Source organism: Myotis yumanensis, unplaced genomic scaffold (assembly GCF_028538775.1).
Source record: "Myotis yumanensis isolate MYYU_CA2020_CCGP unplaced genomic scaffold, mMyoYum1.0.hap1 SCAF_14, whole genome shotgun sequence".
Classification (NCBI taxonomy): Eukaryota; Metazoa; Chordata; class Mammalia; order Chiroptera; family Vespertilionidae; genus Myotis; species Myotis yumanensis.
In genome coordinates, this window is record NW_027223765.1 from 25,154,584 (window position 1) to 25,178,906 (window position 24,323).

Consider the following 24,323-nt stretch of genomic DNA (forward strand, 5'->3'; position numbering starts at 1 on the left):
ATAGTGTGCAAAACTGAGTGTGTGCATTTTCCAGTGAGACGATATAGATCTTGTATCAGATTCCTAAGTGGCCCAGGTGACCAAAAAAGAATAAGAATTGTTGACTAGGGCTGTTTTTTAGCATCATGCGTCTCCTTTTCTCCACTGGGCCTTGTCCTCTGCTACGGTCAGATTCTAGCCTAACACCTCCCCTCTTTTAATCCTCAAGGTGCCATCCTCCTTTCCCACTCTTGCCTTCCCTTCACTGTCAACTGTGTTGAATGAATTGGTGTATCCTGCTGTGTTTACTTCCTTCCCTTCTGATTACACCCTAACTCCTAGGTCCCCCCTGTCTCATTCTGCTGAAATTGCTCTTTCAAAGATGATGTGTACCTACCCATCACACAAGCCAGTCGTTGGTTTTTATTCTTCACAGATGTCTCTTTAGGTTATGGGATTAGCATCTTTGATTTTGTAACCCCTTTCTCCTGATCATTTGAGTTAGTGCTTCCTCCTGGGCCTTTTCCTCTGGCATCTCTTTTCTTACTGCTGCCCTTCTTTCCCTTGCTACCAAATGCAGGTCTTCTATAATTTTCGGTCAGGAGCCCCTTTGCTTTCTGTAGTCTTCTTTTTGGCCATCTCATCCAGACCCATATCTGTGCAGCTTCCATCTCTCTCCTGAAACCTAGGTGATTTTATAAAGTGCCATGTCCATATATTGAGTTCAATATTTTGGGCACACGGAACATCAGCTAAAAATAAAAGGTACTTCGAACCTGTCCACAGACAGATTCATCACCCTGCCCAGCAGCTCCTCTGGAGTTCCCTGTTTCCACGAGTAGGACCGCCATGCTTGGTCAGTCAGACACAGAAGACTGGACTCATCATTCTCTGTTGCTTTTCTCTTAGTATTGCTGGCCCTCTAATTTAGCCTCTCATTACCGGTCCCCAGGACTGTTGCAGTGGGCTGAAGCTCTTCTTGCTCCATCTTTCAAAGCCCCTTCTCCACTATCGGTGCCTTTCACCAAGCACTCCCAAATGTATTTCCTTGAAGCATGTGACTGATTGCTTGAATGTCCATCTCAAGAGTCTCTTGAATATTTCTGCATCCAGCAAATTACCTCAAAGCCCTTCAGGTTCTTACTCCAAACCACTTCTCCAACACGCCCTTAAAGATAGCCTGCTCATTCACAGTAAGATTGCAGTATTATTAGAATATTGATGCATAAACATTTAAGTTCATAGGGGCGCTTTTTAAAGCAAAAACCTAGTATCATATTTATTCATCCGATTTCTTCTTTTCCCTAAGCCTTTTCTCTTCTTGATGATTTTGGGTTCAATCCATTATTATTCAACAAAAGTATTTTGAGCACCTAATATACCTCAGCCGGGCACCCCCCAACAAGGTGAGGGTTGAACCAGAAACACCAGGCATCTGGGGAAGGTGCAAAGGCTTTCCCCTTGCCCCTGTTTGTAATGTGCGTTGGTGAGAGTCTTGATGGGAAACAAATGGCCCACTCAAAAGGGAGCGTTTAATGAAAAGACAATTCAAAGAGGTTAAGGGAGACTGACTGGAAAGAGTAGGGAGAAGCTGTTACTACAACTTAGTAAGAGAACTACCTGCAGGACAGGGCACCAGACAGAAACTGTGACTTTCTGTAGAGGACATGGTCACTGCCAAACCACAGCCTGGCAGACAGAGAGCTGGGTGCCCCAACTTCTCTACCCAGTCATTCTTTGATCTTGGGTTGGTTCTTCCCTTTGGTCAGAGCCAACCAAAACCCATGAGCGGGAGAGCCTGGCTAGTGCATCCAAAGAGGAAGACCTCCTGAGGCACAGGGGAGAGGTGGAGAAGGGGCAAAAGTGGAGGAGACATCCGGAACTTTATTTCACTGCTGGCTCCTGAAGGTCTCCAGGAAGACAGAAAGTTCATCTGCTGGGCTTTATAATTTCTGTGCCGATGAGAATTTCTGACTGCAACAAAACATCTTCCCCCGCCTCTTTCTCTGCTCTGCCTTCTTCTTATTTCTCATCCTTCGCCACTTTCTTTTTATGTTGCCAGATGGTTTCAACAAAATTCTTGGACAGATAATAAATGCTTATAGACCAAATTAATAAGACATGCTAATTTTTATTAATAGTTTGCATTACAGATAATAAGTGTATTTTATATTAGCTTGTACTGCTTGAGCAATAAGAAATTAATGAGAAAGCTGACTTAATTTTGGAAGAAAGTGACATTGAAGTGACTAGTATGTGCTCTTTAGTAGAAAGCTCAAACCAGAATGCCTAGCAACCTTCTTCTGAGGCCCCAGCGTGAACCCCTACAGGGGGAAGGGTTTTGTGGTGGACAATGTTGATGGCCTGTCCCCTTCTCAGCATTTATCTGTACATTCATTCCTTGCTCCAGACTTACTCCAGACTCAATAGGTCCATCAGTTGACATGGGAGGGTCTGAGAAGCTGGGACGGGGTGGGGGATGGTGGTGGTGATGATGAGACCCATTAAGGTGGTACCTCCCAGTTGGGGAGGGTCAGCAAAAATAAGAGGGGAGATCAAAGCTGAGAGGGCAAGCCTTCTATGTCAGGAAGGCTATACTGACCTCTATAAGTTAGGGTATTTCCTGGGAACTCTGGGGGGTTAAATTTCTGGGTTTTATGGGGGCCAATTCTTTGCAGCACAACTCCAAGGGTAAAGCAAGGTCCCGAAGGTTGAACCAAGTGTTGTTCAAGAGCACGGGATCTATAGAATCTAAAACAAACCCGAGTCAATAGAGCTTTCCCTTGAAAACCTATAAATAGTTTCCTGAAATCTCTCCTTTGCCTATGATCTTGGGACACTATTTCCAGTGGCTCTCCTTTATGACATTGCTGGCTTTTCTACTGCATTTGTATACACTCAGAGTGACAATGAACCGACAGGACAGCTAGAGCTAGATGTGTGTGCCACAACCAACATGTTTGCTATCTTCTGTATGTGCCAGTGTGCATGTAGGAGGGCTGGGCGAGTGTGTCTTTAAAGAACCTTACACCCGAAAGAAATGAACAAATTCTATAATTAGCTGCTGTAACTATTCAGTGGTAAATGAACAATACCCCAAGTTTAGGCAGGGCATAGTAGACCCACCTGAGTTTACAGCAGAGGACAAGTCTCAAGCTAGGAAGAGGCTGACCTATCAAAAGACCCCTTTATTATCCCCTTGGAACTTTCCCGTTTAGTGCTTTGAGGACCACTATCCCTGGTCACCAGAACACACTGGTCCTATCTACTCTCTTGGGCTCGAACCTGGACAAAAAAGTTAAACCAATTTTTCTTGCCTTCCTCACATGAGAGAGCCAGTTTAGGGAGCTAAACAGGGCTGTGCTTCATGAGCTCACTTCTGTAATATGAGGAACAAACCCGGCACAGATTGCACTTCTCTTGTTTACATCCATGTTGTTTTCCCATAGGTTTCAGCAGAGCTATCTCTTGCCACCTGGGGAATCTCTTTCTGGAGGGCACATCTGCCCAAACCTAGGAACAAGTTTTTCCAGAGCAGATGGACTCACAAGTTTGGCCTACCTGGGAACTCTACAAACACCCAGCCCACCCACCAAAATGCATATTATGGAGTGTGTAAATCCCATGGGCTTATAGAGTTCATGTAAGAGATGATCCTCAATCCACCCACTGAATCTATACACTCACTGTATCTGTCAACTTTAAGGCCTGGTTCTCCAGTCTTTTGGAATTCACCCTTTTATTGCAAGAGGAACCATTTGGATGGCTTACTCCTGGCACTAACCATTGGACTGACATTGGTGTTTGTGTTCTGGCCACATGAAGACAACCAAGATGCCCACCCTGGTTCACTGGGACTCACTAGCCCGGTTTACTTCCTTCCCATCCTTCTCACTAGGAGATGGGGTCTGGCACTGTGCCTACTACCTAATGCCTCGTGTAGTTACCGAAAGAATGGGAAGCATTAGGGTGGTTCCCCAAACCAACAGGAATTTCCTGACACAATGCTGAAAACCATAGTCATTGGAAAAAACAGAAGTATGAACTTATTTTTAAAACACAGGACCGCACCATATTTCAGCAATGAGACTTGAACAAAGCTGACCTAGTGCTTTAATAGACTTCTGCCTCCTCGTGCCCCAAACCCAGCTCCCTGAATAAGAATGAGCAAGGAAACAACTTACTGTAAACTGAATTTGGCAGCCACCCATGATGTAGTCCAAGAAAGAATGCATCTTGTGGATCTGCATAGGAGGAGGAAAGGAAACCCTCTTAGTAATAATAGCATGATCTGTGTCCTTACAGACCTGAGGCATAAACCTTGGGGTTAGGCTGCTCAACTAGAGGAAAGAGAAGAGAGAGTTATCTGTGGGAAAAGGTGAGTCATTTGACTTGGTTTCATTAAGAAAGAGAGAGAGAAAAGAAAAAAGAGAGGGAGAGAAAGCAATGCTAAATTCAGATAAGCCTGTGAGGGCTGAAAATAGCCATCCCTTGCTCCCCTCCCTTATGGTTTAGGCGTGATTTTAATCAGCCTCTGTCTCTAGAAATTAGCTAACTCTAGGAGGGGCAATCCTTCCCAGGGTCTACAAGGCCCCCAGATATCAAAGCATCATAAATTAAAAAATTAAAATACATGACTAAAACAATGACTTGTGAATGACCTCATTTGAAAGTGGAAATCTCAGTATTGTGATAAGAGTAAATAGGCTTTATTATAGTTACTGTTGTATAGTAAGTACTCAACCAGTGGCAGAATTATTCTTAGATGCAATTTAAGGGGTTTACTTATTAGCACATAGAATTTTCTGTGAAGTTAGAAACGCTCTGAGAGGAACTTCTAGGTCTTTCAATCTTTTCCCATTGTCTTGTTTTCTTGGAACTCTTTCAGCATGAATGGGGTACCACATATACTAGTAAACCACTGAACACTGTGATAGACACGTGGTAGGTACTTTGGAAAGGTTGGTTGCCTCCTTTGGGGAGCTCCCTCTGGTGCTGCCCTGGGCAGAGAAGAGCCTTGACTTGGACCAAGACTCCCCTAACTTTGGGGACAGGACTATCCTTGTGGAGGGAATGGTGGCATTGGGCTTCCATACCTCCAAGACCACCTATGCATACATTTCTCATTGTATGTCCATTAGTACATTGATTTTCTGATTTTTACTTTTAAAAAGATCACATCTCCTTGACACTCTCTCCCTCTGACTACACAACCTGAACTGTTTTTTCCAGACACCTTAGCTTTATACTCCTGAAAGACAAGCTATATACATACCTTGCATTGATTCAAAATCACAATGCCTGAGTTCTTATAATTCTTCTTCTTGGCTTTGTACTTGGGGTTGATGCACTCCCACTGCACCTGCAACAAGAAGAGTCACAGCATGATTGCCTGCTCAGGAAGAAGTGGAATCATTTGATGAGGTCAAGCCCCCAAGTGCTGCTGCAGATGAAACTGAGGCCTGACAAGTGGTCTCCAAGTGATAACCCTCGCATCTAGAGGAAACATAAGAAGAGTGGTTGAGAGTAAGACTCTAATATCAGACTGCCTGATTTGCATCCCAACTCCTCCACTTTCCAGCTGTGTGACCTTTGGCAAATTACAGCTGACCCTTAAACAATGTGAAGGCAGTTAGAAAATTGGTGTATAACTTGGGACTCCCCCAAAACTTAACTACCCTTGGCATCCACAGGGGATTGGTTGCAGGACTCCCGCAATAACAAAATCCGTGGATGCTCAGGTTCCCTCTACAAAATGGTGTAAATCAATGCATACAGCCAGCCCTCCACATCCATGGACTCCCAACCAGGGGCTGAAAACAGTACAGAAAAAGATTCACATATAAGTGGACTCGTGCAATTCAAACCCTTGTTGCTCAAGGGTCAACTGTACTTGATTCCTCTATGCCTTGGATAGCTCCACTGTAAAATGTAGCTTATAATTGTATCGATTTGATAGGCTCATTGTGCGAATTGAATAAGTAATCTATGTAATATAGTATTTCGGACAGTGCCTGATACTTATAAATGCTTACTATTAATAGGGTCCAATCAAGCATCTGAGTAAAGAAGAGATCTGAACACACACAGTTGAGTAACCCAAGTGCTGAGTCTTAGTGCCTGGGAAATGACTTAAAGGGTAGAAAAACTGAGGAATGTTGAAAACCAGCTACAGGAAGTTAGTGGGGATAATAATGAGTTTACAGAGAACTTCACTGAGAACTAAAATAATAGATTGATACATGTCACAACAGTGGCACACTCAATCTCCAAAGAGAGATCTTTGAAGGACAGGATCAGAGCTGCAGAAATGTCTGGGGACTGAGGAGGTAGCTATGGGGATATCGAGGGGGAACAGAACTCATGGGACAAAGTCAATTGCAAGTCAAACACCCAAGGGTCATTGAATGATCCTGCCCATCATTGTATGGGAGCTGGATCCTTGGATTTCGACGCAGGAGACAATCTTCACTCTCTGACAAGTGTCTGAAAAGGAAGCGATCTCTGAGGCAGTTGTGAGTAGGGTAGAGTGATACAGCTTTGGTTCATCAATCCACTCCTTTCAGTGTACATGCATTTGTGTAGTTTCTTCCCACAATGATGCTGAGCTTAGTCAGGTGACTTGTTTGACCAATGGGACGTTAGCAAAAGTGATAGGAGCAGAGGATTAAAAAGTGCCTGTACAATGGGGCTTCGTGTTGAGAAGTTTTCCCCACCACATAAAAAGCTTAGGTTGGTCTCTTGGTCAATTAAAATGTGAAAAAATTCCAGCTGCTGGGGTCAAATGCGTAAGTGAATTCAGTTGGCATCATGCGTAGCAGAGAGGAGCTATTCCAACTGAACTCAGCCTAAATTGCCAATCCAGAGACTCATTAGTAAATAATGATTGTGTGTTTTTTTTTCAGCCAGTTTGGGTATAATTTGTTTCTCAGATACAGATAACTGATATGGTAATTTCTCACCTTTGGGGAAGTTCCAGTTGAGAATGGGCAACCAAATAAGAGTTTGGAAGAGAGAAATGTTGTACTGGTTAAGAGGACTCTAAAACTCCTTCTTTTAAGAAAAAGAAGAATAATGCAAGGAAAGGAGTAAAGAATCAAAACGGACTCAAATCAGAAGATCTCCAGCCCTATTTTTTATTTTTTAAAATATATTTTTATTGATTTCAGAGAGAAGAAAGGTGAGGGAAAGAGAGAAACATCAATGATGGGAGAGAATAATCAATCAGCCACCTCCCATATGCCCCTCACCGGGGATCGAGCCCACAACTCGGGCATGTGCGCAGACCAAGAAATGAACCATGACTTCCTGGTTTATGGGTTGACGCTCAACCTCTGGGCCACACTGGCCGGGTGAAGATAACATTTAGAAGACAATCCCAAACTCCTTTTTTTCTGAGCTATCAGAATCTCCTTTTCCTGGCCTCTGCCTCTCTTTAACCACATCTCATGCATGGATCCCTCACCCTCTCTGCTCCAGGCCCACTGGGCTCTTTCCAGATCCTTACCCACACCATGCTCTTTCCTAACTCAATACTTGCATGCTATTCCCTCTGCCTGAGATGTTTCTCCTTTTCTCCTTACTTGTTACATGGTTGACTTCTTTTCATCTTTAAAGTCCCTCAACTCAAATGTCACCTTTTCAGATTATCTCCTTCTATGCCCCACCTTTATAAGTAAACTGGTTCAGGTTTTTTATATCATTTGTCTTAAGTTATAACAGCATATTTATTGTTTTATTTACTTGATTTGTGTCTCCAGTTTATTCTGACACACAGTCATGTCACACCCAGAGCCCGGCATAGTGCTGGCACATAGTGGGCGCTCCTCAATAACTCTTAGTAGAATCAAATAAGGAAACAGTTCCCACAATGCAAATGTGTCAAAACAGGGGCCGAGTGGTTGAACTAAAATCTTCCTGGTGTCTCAGTGATAGAAAAATACAGTAGCATATGGTCCATTTCCTCAGTGAGACAAATACTTATTTCTGTTTCTTTGAATGCATTGGACTTTGGTGTTCTTCAGTTGTGACATATGCTAGAATTTTACTTAAAAAATATATATATATATATATTATTGATTTTTTACAGAGAGGAAGGGAGAGGGATAGAGAGTTAGAAACATCGATGAGAGAGAAACATCAATCAGCTGCCTCCTGCACACCTCCTACTGGGGATGTGCCCGCAACCAAGGTATATGCCCTTGACCGGAATCGAACCTGGGACCCTTGAGTCCATAGGCTGACACTCTATCCACTGAGCCAAACAAGTTACGGCGAATTTTACTTTTAATACCCTTTTAGGAGCCTCAAGATGAAATGGTTCTCTTATTTATTTATTTATTTATTTATTTAATATATTTTTATTGATTTCAAAGAGGACGGGAGAGGGAGAGAGAGATAGAAACATCAATGATAAGAATCATTGATCGGTTGCCTCTGCCTCGCCCCTTACTGGGGAGCAAGCCCACAACCCAGGCACATGCCCTTGACCAGAATCGGACCCATGACCCTCTATCCACTGAGCCAAACCAGCTAGGGCAAGTTCTCATATTTATTAATTTGGATATTTTTATTTGTAGAGAACAAGGCAAAACTTTGTAAAGGTCTTTAGAGATCTAGCTGGCAATATCAATAACTGTCATTGAATTATTAGCTCAATAGGGCTTGGTCCAGTACATCAATGAAGCCACTTCTCTGGATACATTTCTTTTTATCCTGGGGGTGACTTTCCTAATAATTTAGTGTTGGTTTTCATTGTGGTCCCGAAACTCTCCATGCCTGCTTGTATATGAAGGTCTGTGTGTTTGACAAGTGTCTTGCAGTGCCTAGTACATGATAAAGCATATAAAGCAGGTTTTATTGCAACTACACAGAAGCTACCCTTGAATTTCCAGACCAAAAGTATGTATTCAACAAATGGTCTGATTCAGGTTAAGCTTCTAATTCTAAAGAATGTTGGTGTCTTTCCATCTAGTCTGGTTACATCTTGACCTTACATCTAAAAGAAGAGACTTGAGCCCTAGCCAGTTCGGCTCAGTGGATAGAGCATCCGCCTGCGGACTGAAGGGTCCCAGGTTCAATTCTGGTCAAGGGCACATACTGGCTCGGTCTCTAGTAGGGGATGTGTAGGAGGCAGCCAATCAATGATTCTTGCTCATCATTGATGTTTCTATCTCTCTCTCCCTTCCTCTCTGAAACCAATAACATATATTTTTAAAAAAATAAAAGAAAAGACTTGAATAATGACTTGGGGCATCTTCTCTATACTTCTGACCACACCAGGGGTGAGGTCTTACCTCTAAGGGAAAAGACCTTTTCAAAGCCGTTGCTGTCACTCCTTTCTACTCCTTGGGGACAATGGGCTTCAGAGTAAGTATGGCAGGTATTTTGAATCAAAACCCAAAGCAAGGTGTAAGTGCAAGTAGCTCATCTGGGAGGTAATATCAGAAAGCACCAACAGAGTGGGAAACTGAGGGAGGGGAAGCACTCAAAAAAGGGTTCATTATCAAGTCAGTTACCACTGGGGCAGCCAGGGCTTATTCCTGCAGGGAAACTGCATAGAACACACCTGAGTTTTGCCACCTTTACACTTCAACTCCCAGGAATCATTTGTTGAGGGTTGCTCCCTGGTTAGAGTTACATCTCCCCCCACACTTTGCAGCCCACTGTGGGAACAGGCAGACCAGGCCCCAGCAGCCAGAGAAAGCCCTCAGGCAGAGAGATGTAGGTTCTGCAGCTGGAAGTTGGGCAGGTGAACACGAGACAGGTAAGAGCAGAAGTTACGCATAGGCCAGAATCCAGATAACAGCAACTGACTGATAAAGTGACATGTATGTGTGTAATACAGCACAGTACATGCATCTGAGAGAAACACAGAGGAGGTTTAGGACTCTGTGTGACACAATGAAACTCCTGTTTGCCTCTTTGAGTACGTGATACTGTTGGGTATATGTCTTGGCACCCAAAGAGTAATATGGTGGACCTATATGAAGATCTGTTACCCATAATAAAAATTTGGAAGACTAAAATAACCTCTCCAAATGTACAACTAGAAAGAAAGTCAGTACTGCTTGGAAAGTTCTAGCTATGTGCAAGGCAGTCCGGTAAATGCATATTGTGGATTATTTTATTTAATCTTCACAGAATTCTTCCAGTTTTTTAGGTGAGAAAGATGAGGCACAGAGAGATTAAGTCACTTGTCCAAGGCTACTGAGCTCAAGGAAATTAGAAATATTCTCATCTAACCTCTTTATTTTACTGATGCAGAAATTGCACCACACTGGGGTGGTGTCTGTCCAGGTCACACCAATTGCCTTGGGTTGGGCTAGTACTTGAAACTAGGTACTGAAATCCCACCATACCCCTGCTCATCCCATTTAATCATATATTGACGTCTCACCTCCAGCTGTTCATGCGAAGCTGGGTGCATTAGGAGAGAAGTGTCTGGAAAAAGGCCACGAATGGTTTACCACGTACCTGCTTCCCTTCCATCGCTCCTTTCATCTCCTTGAATGTCGAGGTGAATTCTCCAATGAAGTCATGTTTGCCATTGGAGTCCCAGTCCCATACTATGCACTATAAGAGAAGAGAAGTTATTATTACTATTTTAAATTAAGATGCATCCAGAGTATCTGAAGGCAATGCAGACTTTACAAGAAAGAGCCGATGAAACATGCTTCATCTGGAACAAAAGCATAGCAATCTAGGACTGCCGCATGTGGGATGTAAGATTCCTTTAGTTTCTATAGTGATACAGTAGTGACTAATAATTTGCATAATTGTCAGATAAGACCAGTAAGACCAAAAGGGAGATAAGTGACTTGCTGAAGGGACCATCTAGAGAATGAAACCTGGAATTTTAAAAAAATATATATTTTTATTGATTTCAGAGAGGAAGGGAGAGGGATAGAGAGTTAGAAACATCAATGATGAGAGTCATTGATCAGCTGCCTCCTGCACACCCCCTACTGGGGATATACCCACAACCAAGGTACATGCCCTTGACTGGAATCGAACCTGGGACCCTTCAGTCCGCAGGCTGACGCTCTATCCACTGAGCCAAACCGGTTAGGGCATAGCAGGCTAATTTTTAAGTTGCTGATTTTGTATGGCCTACGAATGATGTTATAAATATCCAAATGGCCCTTGGCAGATAAAAGGTCCCCACTCCTGCTAGCAGATGGCCTCCCTGGTGTACACCCAGAATCTGTGTCTATAGTTTCTACCATGTCAGCTTATGCTTAGCGATATGAATGGGGTCATGTTAATCACACTTTCTTTTTCTATTTTTTTCTGAAGGCAAAAGAGCAATGTTAAGAAAAATGAGTAAGAAGGCAAAATGTGAGATCTTTAAGTGTATCCACATTTGAAATGGGTGGAACATGGGGACAGGTAAGTCACACTGCTAAATATCAGGCATCCATCACACTTAAGATGTTTACTTCTAACGAGAGGGCTCCCGCTAACAATGTTAAAGCTAAGTCTGGGGCTCCCAGGCAGCACCGTGTAGAGTGGCTCAGGTGAGATCAGCAGCCATCCCTCTGCTTGGCCACATACACTTAGGTGAAGAGGAAGTTCCCCATTTTTTTTCTTTTTCTTTTCTTTTCTTTTTTTGTTTTGTTTGTTAATCCTTTCCTAAGCATACTTTTCCATTGATTTTTCAGAGAGTGGGAGGGAGAGGGAGAGACAGAGAGAGAAACATCGATGTGAGAGAGACACATTGATTGGTTGCCTCCTGCACGCACCCTGACCAGGGCTGGGGATTGAGTCTGCAACTGGGGTACGTGCTCTTGTCTGGAATTAAACCCGGGGCCCTTCAGTCCATCGGCCAAAACTCTATCCACTGAGCCAAACCAGTGAGGGCCCCATTTTTTTCCAGGGTGGAGGCTGGACTAGGGTCTCAAGTACTTTAGATAATGCTTTTACATTGTAAACCAGTGATTTGCATCAAGGAAGTCCCAGACCTCAAATAGATCAAGGCAGCAAAGGATGTTTTCCTTAGAATACTGAGATTGTAAGAGGCAGCCTGGTCCTCCCTCAGAACGTACATACCATTGGCCAGTCCTGCCTGGAAAACTCAAGCTATAAATCTTTTTTCTGATCTCGTGGGATGCCCCACAAACCTAAAATAAAAGAGGTCCAAAAGGAGACATAATTTCCCCCTAAATTTATTCCTGCTCATTTATTTTCTATCACAGTAAATTGTACCAACACCCGTCCTGTTGCTACAAAGAGAAAACTGGGTATCATTCCTGAGAGTCCTCTCTCCCCTCACACTCCCACACTGACTCCTGTGTGTTCTGTCTTCTAAATAAGGCCTAACTCCAGCTCTTCTCTCCATATGCACTACCCCTCCTTATCTGCATCACTGTAACAACCCCCTCCTGGTCTCCGTGCCTCCCTCATGCTCCCTCAGCACCCCTAGTCCAATACTCACACTCATTGCCTGCTTATCTTTTTTAAAAAAATATATTTTATTGATTTTTTACAGAGAGGAAGGGAGAGAGATAGAGAGTTAGAAACATCGATGAGAGAGAAACATCGATCAGCTGCCTCCTGCACATCTCCTACTGGGGATGTGCCCGCAACCCAGGTACATGCCCTTGACCGGAATCGAACCTGGGACCTTTCAGTCTGCAGGCCCATGCTCTATCCACTGAGCCAAACCGGTTTCGGCCTTATTGCCTGCTTAAACCAAAATGTATATAGGTAATGGATTTTCCAAGGCCTTCCATGATCTTACTCCCTAAATATTCCAAAATTCGCCCTTTATAATTCATGCTACTGTATTGTAAGGCTCTCTGAGGATGGTTGGAATCAAAAGCATTTGCTAAGATTTTTTTTTGAGGCATCTTAAAGAAAAACTAATTTCTCAGCTTTTGCTCTCTCTTTAGCTGTGGAGGCTTTGGTAGATTATTTTGCTCACAAAATGTATTAATAAGCCCTTTAGTTTTGAAACAGAATGGATTAAAATAACTCAGAATGGAAGAGGCTAAGACAAAAGGGGCTAAACTGCTCTGCTGAGTAAAGCAATGGTGAAGTGGAGCTTTCCCTTCATAAGGAGAGACAGAGTGGGGCTCAGGGAGGGGGTTCAGGGGGGTAGGTTGGGAAGAACCTAGGGTAGGATTCATCAGAGGCTGAAGGTGGGCCTACCATTGGACAGGAGGGTGGTCATGAGAGGCCGGTAAGGAACTCTGGAAACTGCCAATTCTCAAGGTCCAGTTTTTACATATCCCTCCGTGACCCTTTCTTCTTCCCCTCTGCCATTATCCCCGACACTCCCAGAGTGACCTGGAGAATAAAGGAGAGGGGCTGTGTCCATGTTTGGGGACAAGCACCCCAGGGAGCAGTTTGAGATAGCCCACGTGATGACTGAGAACTGGGTGGGGAGCAGGACTATGGAGAAGGAGCTTGAGAGATGAGAACTAGGAGTAGAACTCCCCAGACATACTGGGGAGGGTGGTCGACTTCTGCAGTCACATGGCATTAGAATTCAAGGTAACTTATTCAGATTTTAAAAGAAATTCTGACCCCAGAAAGTTGGAGAAGAACAAAATTCAATTAAAAATCATTACTTAGCCCTGGCTGGGTGGCTCAGTTGGTTGGAGCATCGTCCTGTACACCAAAGATTGCAGATTCGATTCCCGGTCAGAACACATACCTAGGTTGTGGGTTCCATCCCCTTTCCAGGTGCATAAGGAAGGCAACCAATTGATGTTTCTCTCTCTCTCTCATTCTCTTCCTCTGTCAACATATCTTCAGGTGAGGATTAAAAAAAATAATTACTTAATTGACACTAACGCTTTGGTCATTAAATGCTCACTCCACTGGTAGATGCTAAAAGCAAGCTATCAGTAGTAGCTGTTCTGTCAAGTAGTGAGGGCAATGCAGAGTCCCCAGGTGGCCCATGAAGGACATATGTGTGTACAAGCCACAAACTGCTGTTGTTACCAGCCACTGAGGTTACTATAAGCATAACCTAGTGAAGGAAACACTTAGGTACCTAAAACACTGCCATATGAAAAGGTATTTCAATTTTTGACTCCAAAGGGGGGGCATTTTCAAGAGGAATTTATAAAGAAGTAACAAAGAAAGCATTTACCAATATTTATACCTGTCTAAAAACAAAATCATCTGTGAAAGACTGAATTCATTTCTGGAAAGTTCAAATAGAAACTGCAGGACTACACGTAGTAGTAAAATGTAGTAGAGAAAGTTGAAAAGAGAATGTTACCGGGGATTCAGTGAGATGTTCATTGAACTCACTTCTAAGAGGAATTGTAGTTGCATAGGTTGCAAAATAAAGTCAATGAAAGGCTTAGCTCCTTCTGGCTGAGATGTCAGACCATGCATGGTAGATCTGGTAGGAGAGACGAGAATGTCCTACCTCATTTATTCTGATGGACAGTGGAAGCAATCAATGATCCAGTCATTTGGAAAAATTGCTCAGGATGTGCATGTGAACCTCACATAGTCAAACACTGTCGATCGATCTGCAGTACTTATAACCAGGTGCTTTTCTCTGTTTGCTAGTCCCTCCCTGCTAACCCTGACACATATTTATTTCCCGGAGCAAGAAACAAGAAAACTTGCTGGGCCTGGACATAGAAAAGAGGTGCGCTCTCCCCCCAGGGGAGCACCCCCCTGCCTGTCAGCTTTCCACTCCCCTCCCCCACAGGCACTTATCTCCTAACCTCTAAGGGACCCCAGGAGACTTGCAACCAGGGGAGCAATGGGCAGCAGCAGGTCGTCCTGGGCTAACCCCTGAACCCGTCTCCAAGGCCCCCTTTTCTCTGACTTCCCAGTGAGCCAGAGCAGCCCAGCCTGGGCTCTCCTTTTGCTTCTTCTATGCCCTTCCTAGTTTCCCTCTCCTAAGTGTGTTTTTGCTGCAGGCAATAAACGCTTGCTTGCTTTGCAAAAAAAGAAAAAAGAAGAAAAGAAGGGTGGTTCCTGGGACTCTACTTTAAGGCTCACAGCTTTGCCTCGTAGTAAATGCAGCCATGGAATGTCTGACAGTCACATCCTCACCCCTCTACCTTTGGGAAGGAGCAAATAAGAAGGTGAAGGGGACAGAAGCAAATAAATAAAAGGATGTGGATTGAGCAGTACAGATTGTTGGTTACAGAACAGCCACAGAGATGTAAAGTACAGCATAGGAAATATAGTCAATAATATTGTAATAACTATGTATGGGGCCAGGTGCGTAAGTGAAATATTGGGGGGAACAGTCTATAAAGTACATGATTGTCTGGAACTAATACAGGATAATGTTGAATGTAAAGTGTAATTAAAAAATAAATAAAAGAAGGGAAGTGGAAGCAGCCTTCTTAACACACCCCTGCATTGGGAAAGAGGATAGAAGTTCCCTCTTTTAAGTGAAGGGGTGTAACTCTTCCTGCCCCACTAGCCACAGCAGAATAGTGAAAAAGCAAGAGGGGATGGCCACATACTCTGGTTTGTCACAAAATCTTAAGTGAAACCACTTCCTCCGTTTCTTTGCCCTTTCTTGGGTTTCCCATCATGCTTTAGTTACTGTCCGTCCTTCCATCTGCCAAGCACCGCAGTCAAGGTGTCTATAATGAGCTCTCTGGGGCAGAGGGAGTGACTCCTGAGCTAGGGGAAGAGCCAGGCTTGACAGCATCCGGTCCTGGCCTCCCAGGGGCAGGCACCACCCCTGACATGGGCCTGCTCCTTCCATCGGCTGGCATTTCTCACCGTGGCAGTGGCAGAATTCTGTTTTGACCTTTCTCAGAAGGGATCCCCAAGGAAGGAAGACACAGCAGGGCAGAAGAATAAAAACACTGTCTTTCCCTCTCTCCCCACCAGGAAGCTGGCGGGAGCAGCTCTGAGGGGCTGACAGAGGAACAGGTCTTGGTGAAAAGTAAACAGATGCGCTGCCCTGCAGAAACACGGACACAGAGGCAGGTTCTCCATGTGAATCGAGGAGGAGCCTTGACAGACCTGCGGGGGATCAGAAGCTCAAAAACTATCTGCAAGCCGGAGAGCCTGCTTGAGTCCTTACAGCTTACAGTGCAGCTTAGGTATTCCGTCTGAACAGGTCGGAGCTCGACAGATGGTCTCATCAACTCCCTCCTTTTACAGAGAAGGAAACTGATGGCAGAGGATGCAGTGACTTCTGCAAGTTCACCGAGTGCAGGGCTGGGGCTAACATCCGGGTCTCCTGCCTCCCTGATCTCACCACTGCTAAACAAATACCAAATTGTAATAATGAAAACATCCCTACGCTTACTATGTACCGGACTTCCTAGCTATGTACTGCTCTGAGCACCTCGTATATATCAACTCAACTTATTCATCATTCCGCTCATTTTACAGATGAGGTAACCGAGGCACAGAGAGGTGAAGTACGTGTCCCAAGACCACACAGCTAACGCTAGGTATCTTTGAACTAGAAGCTGAATTTCATAGATTGTCTTACCTCATCAACGTGTTTATGGCTTTTAATCCTTTAAGATAACACAGAACTGACAATATTATTATTATTACTCTTTACTGGTAAGGTAATTGTCATTCAATGGGGTCATTCACAGGCTTAGAGAGGTTATGACTTTACTGGACACTTGGGAAGTGACCAAGATTCTGACTCAGTTTTCTTGGAAGGGTCCCAAGAATCTACCTTCGAAGCAAGCAACTGGCCAGTTTGGATGCACGTGGTCCCTAGACGTATTGAGAAGCATTGGACAAGAAATCCAGGAGTCTACAGTTTGTGACAATGGCGGCAATAATTACAATTAGAGTAATTATATCATGGCTCACACTGCCTTCTTCAAGTCAATAAGAAAGCCGACCACAGATAAAAAACAAAATTCAAGGGCCATGCTGGCTCCTAAACGATCACTCAATGCGGCGCTGCTCTGAGCAGGCAAACAAAATCCTAAAATGTTATGCTCATGAGTGTCAGACTGCGAGATGTCCAGGAGGGAAGGGCACCGCTTACATTGGCTTTATCTTGCCAGCTCACACATCTCTGCTGGACCGCAGCCAAACCCAGAGACTGTCCACAATGAAGTGTGTCACTCCTGGAAGCTGTCTTTGGAGATTTATGGCTTCGTGAGACTTGGTTAGTTCAGATAAGCTTCAGAGGTTTCCAAACGCTTGTCCAAACCTTTTTAACTTCATACCTCGCTACTCTTTAGGAAGATGGAAACTCCTATGGCTGAGTGGGCAGAGCGGAGAGGCAGGCTTTGACAGTGACGTATGCCTCCGGATTTCTACAAGAGCTCTAGCTTCATGACCTGAGCCACTTACTCTGCATTGGCTCAACCTCTACCAAGTTGACAGCTGTAAGATCTATCTAGGAAGCTGACATTCCATTTGAGAATCTTCCCATTTGATTTCTACACCATATAGATCTACTTTAACAGGTGTTGATATTTCCCCTGGAAATGTCAAGCTAAATTTTAAAAAATTTTATATTCTTATTTGGTAAGGGGAGGAGGGGAAGACTTCCTAACCCAATTGAAAAAGGCGAATTCCAGTTGAATGATGAGCCCTGAGTAAATGCCCTTTGACCGACTGAATAGGGGTGATATGCGCAGTGTGAGCTTTATTTAAGTCCTGCTGGTCAGAGGTCACAACTCCCCATGCTTTTTGTCCTGCCACTTCAGTTGTTTCTAAGAGCATTTGAGTTATTTCTGTGTACCAGGCACCCATTGCCCAAGTTCTTTAAGCACATTTTATTTAATCCTCACAACAACCTACTAGGCAGGCATTGATCACACTTTGAAGAAAACTGAAGTTACAGTAGGTAACATTTCTGAGGCCATTTGGCTTAAAAATGGTAAGGTGGGGATCTGAACCTTGGTCTCTTAGGAAAGAGTCGGTGATTTTCCACACACCATGATGTCTATTTATTCATCACTGAATGAACACTTACTGAGTATCTGCTCTGTTTTCTGTAAATTTCTGAGAGCACTGATTAGATTATAGTTAATACAGAATGCTATCTCACTATTTTTATGAGGTCAACTCACCCCAGCATTTACCAAGTCAGAGAGCACTCTATAGAATTTCTTGGTTGGATTGACTCTCTATAGGTGAGTCAGAGATACAAAGTACTTTAAACAGGAATGACATAATAAGACTAGCGGTGTAGAGAGATCACTCTGGCTGCTTAGTGGAGTATGAATGAAAGGGAGAAACAGAAGTCCAATGAAGGCCTGTGACACGAGAAAGATTACAGAGGTATTAAGAAAGTGGAAACGATAGGTCTCGATCTCTAAGTAGATGTTAGGGTTGAGAAAGAAGAAGAAGAAATCGAGGATTATCCACCTAAGCTTCTGGCTTGGGTTATCCAATGTACCATTTGCCCAGATGGGAATCCCAGGAAGAAGAACCAAGGGATAGTTGGAGGGGAAGGGGTAGTTTGGAATTTGGCCATGCTGCTTGTTGAGTCCCACATTCCTGACCTCTAACAAACACCACGATTCTCTGGACTCATGACAGGTAATCATTGTTTCTTCTAGCAAAATGCCCGTGTCTCTGTTTCTAAACGAGTCGTGCTGCTTGTGGCTTATTGATTGCTATAATTCGATGCCTGAAGACAACCTTTCATTGGGTCCCCGAGGAGGAAAAGGCACGTGAAGATCAGGAAAAACACACAGATGACTCCATTTGTATGGCTTAATCGGTCTGGAAACCACAGGCTGGCAACGCGGGACTCACTGTCAGCCAGGAGGAAGTCTTGGCACAGCCAGGCAACTTGATTATTGTGTATTTCCAGCATAAGCTCATTGACTTGCTTCTCTTGTTTAATTACTGCTTATGCAGCCATCACAGGAGTTCATGACTTGGAAGTTTTTTAAAAAAAGGGGCAAAACAAATTCTGAAAACATGGAGAAATGAGCCACTCCTAACCAATCACATGAAATGATCTGTGGAAAACAGTTTGTTGCTGCCATGTCCAAGCCAAGTCTGGGTGTTTAAATTGGACTAATCATCTATCCATAAGACAATGTGAAATAAACTCAGGTATTCTAGTCGGATTCACTAGACTATTCGGGTTCCTCTTGCTTCATCACTGCTATTGACTTTGGTCTGTGTGCTGTTCTAGCATCTATAATGTTTCTTTGGCATGCTTGGGCATCTAGCTTATCCTTTGAGCACAACAGGGCCTGCGATGCTCAGTACTCGTTAGGGCCTAGAAATCCTCGGGAATCTTCTCACTCACGCCTTCTTTTGGGGCAACTATCACATCTGACCAGATCTGGATCCTGAGTCCCCATCCATTGGCTTTTGAATAAAGCCTCGTGTAGACTTTACTTCAAGCATCCTTGAAACCAGGCTTAGACTAATTCAATTCTTCTTGTTTTATGAAATTTCATTTAGTTATTTGCGATAGGGTCTCTGTCACTTGGCCTTTCTATGCAGACTCAGCCAGTCATGGTCACTCTGAGCATCATTGAGTTATGAGGCATGTTCATCTAGTGTTAGAAAAAGAGTTTGGAAGTTCCTGGATGATACAAAAAGAACGAAAATTTTTTACTAAGTGGTTAGTCTAAAATAGTTACTGAGTGAAACTTGTCTAAGAGAATAGTTTCTTTTCTTCTAAACAATAGTAACTATAGACAGACTTTGAGTAGAACACTTTCATGAGAGATAGAAGGACTTGGTTCTATGAGCCAGCCAAATAGACATCCTATTCTTTTCATCTGGATGAAGTCAGAAACACATTAGCAAGGTGGACAAGCAGAGAGCTGAGATTTTGACAGTATTAAGCAGGACCACTGACCTGTCTTATCAGGCTTATTACCCAAGTAATTGAACCTTTCTTCTTTTTCCATTTCTATCACTGGACAGACCAATAGCTTTATTTGTCTTTGAGGAGATGAAACAGAACTTCTTTACCTGGAAGTGTAAACCCATCCATACACTGATGGGAACAGCCCTTCTGTAACAGCCTCATCGATAACTGCTTTGGGAGGCCAGCAAAAGTAGTGAAAACTATTAGAAACTTCTGGCTATCATAACAGTCAATATATTTTCAATGGCGTGTTTTTTTTGTTTTTTATAAATGGAGCCAAGTTTCCATCTAAATTCCATTCTCTACATCAAAGCTATCATATGAAAAGGAGACATAAAAAAATTTATTAATCCATGTAGTAGCAAAGCATTTTAAAAGTTCATTCCACAGAGTGCCAATTCTGCAGGAGGTTAATAGGCATTAATGAAAAATAAAAAAGGGCTGGATCCTCAAATACGTTTGGGTTACCCTGGGATAATAGAAGTTAAACAGCTTTCTCTATTGTAGGGTTTGCCAGAGCCTTTGAAATGCCAATGTGCTGGGCACAGTTACTAGAGTGAGGCAAACCAGCAACCAAGGGTACAAAATTTAAGGAAGCACTATTCTCAGAGCACTGCGAGTGAAGAGTTTTTCCTTGCAGGAAGCTGAGAGTGAGTGCTTCCTTAAATTCTGCAACCAATACACCTGTTACCTTACCCTAGTCCAGCTCTTGTTAATGTGCACTGTGAATAATTTTCAAGATTAGGGTGTACTATACAGCATTTCCCAATTGATATGGCCAAGGAACTTGTATGTGCATTGGTATATAGGTAAAATGTGTCATGAGATTAGTGTCTTGTGAAAAGAAGTTTGAGAAGTAGATTTATTTTTTTCACTCATTCAATAAATAGTTTTTGAGCATGTAGTATGGTACCAAATAATGGCAGGGCACTGGGGATATGAAAAGAAAGAGGAAATAGTCCCTTTCCTTAAGATGTTGACATTTAACCCTGGCCAGCATTGCTCAGTGGTTAGAGTGTCAGCCCACGCACGTAAGGGTTGCAGGTTTTATCCCCGGTCCAGGTTGGGGCGCATGCGGAAGGCAACCAATCAGTTTATCTCTCTCACATCGATATTTTCTCTCTCCTCCTCCTCCTCCCCTCTCCTCCCTCCCTTCCACTCTCTAAAAAAACCAAATCAGCCCTAACCGGTTTGGCTCAGTGGATAGTGTCGGCCTGCGGACTGAGGGGTCCCAGGTTCGATTCCGGTCAAGGGCATGTACCTTGGTTGCGGGTACATCCCCAGTAGGGGGTGTGCAGGAGGCAGCTGATTAATGTTTCTCTCTCATCGATGTTTCTAACTCTCTATCCCTCTCCCTTCCTCTCTGTAAAAAAAATCAATAAAATATATATATTTTAAAAAAACCAAATCAATGGGAAAAATATCCTCGGGAGAGAACAACAACAACAAAAATGTTGAAATTTAGTGGGAAAAATTAGTCCAAGAATACAGTTTAGTAAGTGCCACACTAGAGGTGCTTCTAATGCAGAGTACTGTGGGATTGGACAGCATCTGACTCATACTGGAGTTTGAGGAAAGCCAGCAAAGGATTTGCAGTGGGCCTGAGCAGGGAAGCTGAGTTTTGAAGAATAAATGCAATGAATCCTGGGATATGAGAGGGTGACAAGTCTGCCAGGCAGAAGGAACAGCACGTGTGCACTGTGTGTCCTGGGGTAGGAGAACCGGCGGTGTGTCTTCTGTGAAGGGACCATGGGAGGAAGACAGCTGTCCTTGCAATCGCTGTCTTTACAGAAAAGGGTATCCTGGGAGGTTCCTAAGAATGGAGCATTAAGAGCACGTGCATGGACACATGTATATAAACACCCTTCACAGACCATCGTGCAACCAGCAGGACAATCAACAGGACGAGGAAGAAGATCAAACTCCTAGTCATGCCTATAGGGCCCCAAAAGTCTCTGCCCACTTTCCAAGCCTCATTTTCTGCCCGCCTGCCTCTCTCCCTCTCCCTCTCAGGGCTTCCACCACACAGACATTCCTTCATATTCCTGCTTCTGTCAGGGCCTCCGCACATGCTGTTCCCTCTGCCTAGAATGTTTTTCTCAGTTTTCCTAGAAATTCTGTTTAAAAGTCAGGGTATCAGCTTAAATGTGCCTTCCTCAGGTAGTCAAACTTGATCTTGCTTGTTTTAAACTCTCTTCTTTCCCTATACTTTATTGAACATCTTGGATAATGTGTTTTCATATAATAATCCCTATAATGATTACCTGATAAATTTCTGTCTCCCCCTAGAAACTGTAAGTTAGCTCCAGGGACAGCAACCACTTCTGTTTCACTTACCATTTTATTCCAAACAGCTGGCACAGAACCTTGTGCACTGTAAGTATATTTGCTGAATGGCTGTGTGCAGAGTTGATTAGCTCTCCAGGGTAGTGTGGGCTTGTTGCTGGAGGGGACCCGTTTCCTACCCATGTGACCAGTTACCATCAAGGGACTGTGACCTGTTTGCCCTCTGGGCTGAAGTGGATAAGAAGGGGCTGTGCTTTCTTCTCTCGCTCCCTATAGTCCATTAGCTGGAGTGAAGGATTTGAAGGCTTTATCAGTGGTTCTCAACCTTCTGGCCCTTTAAATACAGTTCCTCATGTTGTGACCCCAACCATAAAATTATTTTCGTTGCTACTTAATAACTGTAATGTTGCTACTGTTATGAATCATAATGTAAATATCTGACATGCAGGATGGTCTTAGGCGACCCCTGTGAAAAGGGTCGTTCGACTGCCAAAGGGGTCGCGACCCACAGGTTGAGAACCGCTGCTTTAGATGGAGCTACAAGGTGAGAAGATATGGATCCCTGAGTCACTGTATGGAGATTGTCCATGGAACACCCAGTTAGATTATCCATGGCTGAGAAATAAGCTTTCACTTTACTAAGCCACTGATAACTCAGTTTTTAAAAAATACATGTAAAAGAATAAACGGAAGATTAAAAAGCAGTCCAGACATGATCAGAAGAGAGTTGGCTCTCTAGACTACATCAGCCAAGGCTTTTAAACAACATTAAATAAAGAGGAGCCAGGACTTAATAGAAATCCTACTTTTATCTTATTTATGTTTGTTCAGATAAACTGTATAGTGAAATGATGACAACCTTCACTCCAGACCATGGAGTTGATTATTCTCCCCTCATCCAGTTAATTCATGAGCCCCTGCTAGATGGTTACAAATGCCCTCCTGGGCTGGACAAAAAAATACCTGACTTTCAATAACGAGCTTCTCATGCTCAGAATGAGTGACACTAGGTTAGCATAGCTCCTTTAAGAATGTTGCTTTACCAAGATCTGATTTTGAGTGTGCAGTACATTATATGAGTGTAATCCTTCTATTAAACCAACTTCCCTTTGCCCTTTTTCTCTCTTCTTTCACAAGTTTTTTTCTGAGCACTAACCATGGCCCAGGTGCTGTGCTAGTCACTGGCGATAAAATGATGAACAAGGCAGTCATCACATCTGCCATCATGCAGCTTACAATCTAGCAGGAAAGGCAGACAACTAACTAAGCAATTACAATGCAGGATGATAAGGGCTATTGTAGAGAGTGCGCAGGGTGCTATGGGAACACTGTGCAGGGCCCGTAGAGCAGATGCTATCAGTATGTTCCACCCATATCACCATTTGGGGGCACACCAACTCTTGATATCCTTTCACTCCCAACACCCAGCACATATGAGGTCTTTGTTAGAGGACCATTGCTAAGCTACCAGACTTCTTCCCGCGTGTGTGTGTGTGTTCGTGCGCGTAGTACTTGAAGTTTTGGGGGGCCACCCTTAACCAGTGACTGGCATGTGGAAGTTTAAATGTTGTCCCTGAATGAGACAACTCTGAGACGTGACTACACAGTTTCCAGATATTCCTGGTAGGACTGAGCCAAATTTCCCACTTTCGAGACTGCTTGATATCTTATCCTTGCTTTGCCTCCTTCCCTTCACTATTCCCTCTTGCCCATCCCCCTATCAGTTATTCCCCAGAACATATTTACATGAATCCTTATTTCAGGGTTGGCTTCTAGAGGACCCAACCTATGACAGGCATCTAACCCAGTCCAGAAAGTCAGGAAAGATAAGCCACTGAAGGTGATGTCTGGTAGTCAACCAACTGTACGGGGAGTGGGTGGAAAAGAAAGAAGTTATAGGACATCCAGACATTTCTCCTGGAGAAGTTGTGATTGGGTACAAATTACTTTCCTGAATCCATCTTCATTTTCCCTTTTGGCAAATGTTATGGTGAGCTCACATCTTCCTTAAGCTCTATGTCAATGATACAAAAATACCTGTTTCCTCATGATCAATATTTATCAGGGGATTTCTTTTTAAAACCACAAAACAAAATATATTTGTCCTCCCTCTACTGATGGATTCATTGCCTGTATCAGCCTGAATAATGCCTTGGCAAAAATGGGAGCGGGCTAGTCCATTAGACTTCATCATATAAATTATCCTTGATGGAGATGGTCCCTCTTCATCAATACTGATGTGGCTGTGTCATCAATTTAATAGCTGAATGCTAAGGACCATTAAGCCTAGCACTGC

General features: G+C 43.5%; 1 protein-coding gene across 6 annotated transcripts in view; it reads right to left on the reverse strand.

Moving 5' to 3' along the window:
• Positions 1–24,323, reverse strand: part of CPNE4 (copine 4) — a 343,236-nt gene that overhangs the window by 34,392 nt on the left and 284,521 nt on the right. For all 6 annotated transcript variants that reach the window (XM_070433398.1, XM_070433397.1, XM_070433401.1 and 3 more), the window contains 3 exons: positions 10,456–10,554; positions 5,255–5,341; positions 4,164–4,223 (listed from right to left, as the gene is read on the reverse strand). In XM_070433398.1, the coding sequence (XP_070289499.1) occupies positions 4,164–4,223; positions 5,255–5,341; positions 10,456–10,554 (246 nt within the window). The remainder of the gene's footprint in view (positions 1–4,163; positions 4,224–5,254; positions 5,342–10,455; positions 10,555–24,323) is intronic.